Source organism: Fragaria vesca, linkage group LG7, assembly GCF_000184155.1.
Source record: "Fragaria vesca subsp. vesca linkage group LG7, FraVesHawaii_1.0, whole genome shotgun sequence".
NCBI lineage: Eukaryota > Viridiplantae > Streptophyta > Magnoliopsida > Rosales > Rosaceae > Fragaria > Fragaria vesca.
Genome location: NC_020497.1, coordinates 20,417,734 through 20,421,490, shown reverse-complemented (window position 1 = coordinate 20,421,490; position 3,757 = coordinate 20,417,734). Strand labels below are relative to the sequence as shown.

General features: G+C 36.4%; 1 protein-coding gene across 1 annotated transcript in view; it reads left to right on the top strand.

Annotated features, from left to right (window-relative positions):
* The window catches only part of LOC101295187 ((-)-germacrene D synthase-like), a 4,166-nt gene extending 412 nt beyond the window's left edge, over positions 1 to 3,754 (top strand). The window contains exons 2-6 of the mRNA XM_004309029.1: positions 501 to 562; positions 2,056 to 2,165; positions 2,451 to 2,724; positions 2,979 to 3,354; positions 3,529 to 3,754. Of these exons, the coding sequence (XP_004309077.1) occupies positions 501 to 562; positions 2,056 to 2,165; positions 2,451 to 2,724; positions 2,979 to 3,354; positions 3,529 to 3,754 (1,048 nt within the window). The remainder of the gene's footprint in view (positions 1 to 500; positions 563 to 2,055; positions 2,166 to 2,450; positions 2,725 to 2,978; positions 3,355 to 3,528) is intronic.
* The last annotated feature ends 3 nt before the right edge of the window (positions 3,755 to 3,757 follow it).

Below are 3,757 nucleotides of genomic sequence, written 5' to 3'. Positions count from 1 at the left end.
TAATACTCTCTCTCTCTCTCTCTCTCTCTCTCTCTCTCTCTCTGTGTTACGCCTCCATTAATTCTGCTTCGTTTCGTTTGGTTTTTGTCTACTAAATTAGTCGTCGATTCATTTATTTCGTTTCACTGGTCTTCGTAACCACTAGCCCTAGATCTTTGCTTTCGATTTTTTTTTGGTTTGGGGTTGGGTTATGGCGATGGGTACAAAGGTTAGGGTTTCAGTTTTGGTTTCATATTTCAGGATCTAGAAGTTTTGATTAGATTTGGTAAAAATTTGATTGCGATTCCTGTGCGAATCGTTATATTTGGTAAGTTTTGTTGAAAGATTAAAGCAAAACTAGTTTGATTTTACTGTGCTAGCAGTTTTTATGCAATTTAGGTATGGTTGAGCATATCATTATTAGTTGAATAATTTTGTTTCCAAATTTGGATTGGTAAATCATGGTTAGCGAATGAGTTTGACTGTAGCTGCATTAATTGACTGTGATGTATGACTTACAGGACTGTAAAGGTTGAGGTGTACAATACAGCTGTGAAGGATGGGTGTCGGGAAGGTATACAAGGTCAGTCCTTATTCCTTATTTCTTTATTCCTTCTGTACCCCATTTTTTCTCGTTCCGATTTCTTCACAATCCCATTCAAGATTAAGATTAGTAAACACCCCAAAAGCTTAGAATTTTTATCAATAACAGTTTTGAATGAGACAAAAAAAATATATATATATAAGTCCAAGATTAGTCTCCCGCCGAAAAGTCCATGACGAGAGGCTACAGAGAAAAGTTTAGCTGTATCAAAAAAAAAAAAAAAAAAAAATAGAAGAAAAGTTTAGCATATTTCTATCTACGTACAGGGAGGAAATCACCTGCACCAAAACCTGTGCCATTAATAAGTGTCTGACACGTGGAATTCCTTAACAGAGCTCTAACTCTGTTAAATATTGATTATATTTAATTCTTTACTGAAAGAAAAGTAAAAATTCCAGTTTAAGTTTGCAAAAAAAAAAAACCCAGCTCCTCCGCCGTTTCTTCTTCCTTCTGCCTTCTTCAATCAAGAAATCGAATCAGGTCAGATACGATCAGATCAAAGACAAACAAACCTTGATCCTTCTCTCGACCCATTTACTAGCAACGAGGATCCCGCTGTATCTCGGCGTTGGACTAGCGAAGCTTCATCTCGGGCGAATGCTTTCGTGCTTGGTGTGGAATTCTGTGTTTGGTGATGATTAGCAAACAAAATTGATGAGTAAAAGCATTAAAATTGCAGTCAATAGATTTGGGGTTGAAAGAGGACGAATTCGATGGAAATTTTGGGTGAGCTAAAATTGACTTGTGGGTGAGCTGGTTGTGATCCAAGGGTGTGAACTAATTGACTATGTGGTGTTTGAAAAGAGGTAAAGAAAGATAGAGAGGCGGTCGATGCTTCATTTGAGAATTCAAGCCTCATCCTTAAGAATACAGCAAGTGCTAGAAAATCTGGAAATAGCCACCAAGTATTGTCGTCTCCTTGGATCGTATGTATAATTTCCCACTTGCCATGACTATGTTTTACTTGATCATCTGGAAAGAGAACTTGTCTGCTTAACCTTGGATTCCATCTCAGATCTGGAGAAGAAAGAAGAAAAGACGATTGAGACCGGGAGATATTTTGTTATTTTCCTTTTACTAAATCTTAAAAATTAAAAGTAAACTCTAACACAGTTAGAGTTCTGTTGAATTTTGTTTAACGGATTTCCACGTGTCCGCTTCTTATTGATGGTACAGCATTGGGAAATCCGGGACATATGAAATAGCTGAGAGAAAAGTCCATGACGAGAGAAACGTTTAGAATATAAAATATCTATGTACAGTTTTGAATGAGTCAAAACATTATGTTCAATAACGTTGAAAAATCTTGTAGTTGAAATATGTTACCAGCTGACGACTGGGTGGAGAATTTGCGCGCCTAAGTCTTTTCTATTCCATTATAAATAGTGCAGAGCAGAATTGAGTTCTTCATCAACTTACTCGTACACAAAGTTTTCTCCTGCATTACTGAATTATGTCTCCCCTAGTTTTAGCATCTCAAGTTCACGAGCCAGAGACTGGTGCTGATGTCAAGCTACCTCCAGCTTATTATGAGTATGCTCCATGCATTTGGAATGATCATTTTCTCTCTTATTCTACCACGGTAGGATTTTATATTTTCCGTTGATAAATACTTATATTTTAACTATAAAGCTTCAGACGTTGGGCATAATTTGATTTTATTGAAATGCATCATTGCAGTACCATGTAAGCTATATGTATATTTCTGTTCTTTTGATCCCCTAACATGCATGGCGAAAAATATATATATATATATATATATTTATCTCTAGGAACGTCCACACACACCATGTATATATAAATTTTACGTACAACCCTTAAAATACTAAATCATACGGTATTTCTGATCTTCAATTTGCATGTGTAGGAAGTTGACATTAAACTGGAGCAACACGTTCGAGAATTGAAAGAAAAGGTGAAGAGAATTCTAATGGATCTCGCTAATGTATCTGGTTCACAACAAATAGACTTGGTTAATGACCTTCAACGTTTAGGCGTGGCCTATCATTTTGAAAATGAGATTGATGAGATTTTGAAACAAATTCACCACAACTACTCTTGTGGTACTGATGATGATGACCTTTACACTACTGCTCTGCGTTTTCGATTGCTTAGGCAACATGGTTATAACATTTCATGTGGTAAGTTGCATGCCAATTTATGTGTCAATTATGATCACCTTGCTTTCAAATTATTAAATTAAGAAGAAGAAAAATACGTTATGAACTTCGAATGCTATTGTCTTCGTCGTGATTTTGTAAACTCTTTCAATTTCTAATTTTCTATACTTATAACAAACAAGACATGAAATTCTTGTATCACTATGTCTCTATCTGTTTATATATCGATAATATAATATATAGATGCTCGTCTAAAGAATTTCCTACTGATGCAGATATATTCAACAAGTTCAAGGATGGAAATCATCAGACATTTAAGAAATCTCTTCAGAGTGATGTATCAGGACTATTAAGCTTGTACGAAGCCACCCATCTTAGGGTACACGGAGAAGAGATATTCGAAGAGGCACTAGCCTTCACCACCACTCATCTTGAGTCGATCAAACACAGTTTAAGCCCTCCACTTTCGAATCTAGTATCCCATTCCTTGAATCAGCCACTTCGAACAGGCGTGGCGAGGGTGGAAGCAAGACATTACTTGTCGATCTACCAAGACTGTGATTCACATAACGAGACTCTCCTAACTCTTGCAAAGTTGGACTTCAACTCAGTGCAGCAACTCCATCAGAAGGAGCTATGTGAAATAACAAGGTTAACTATCAAACTACGTGAATATCTATCAAAATGGAATAAATCCTCTTGTATGTTTATGTTCACCTAGTCACTAACTAACCAAGAAAGAAAAACAGTGTTGATTTCACTTGCTAAAAAAACACTCTAGGGTTTATAGTTCTACCAATTAAATTGTTTTGTATTTGATCGTAGGTGGTGGAAGAACTTGGACGTGAAAAACAAGCTACCATTTGTAAGAGACAGAATTACCGAAGTTTACTTCATCTGGGTTTTGTCAGTGTACTTCGAACCACAATTTTCCTTTGCTAGGAGGACATCCTGCAAAGTCACTGCAATATTATCTATTATCGATGACATTTATGATACCCAGGGCACACTCGAAGAACTAGAGCTCTTCACTGAAGCTATTCAGAGGTAATTC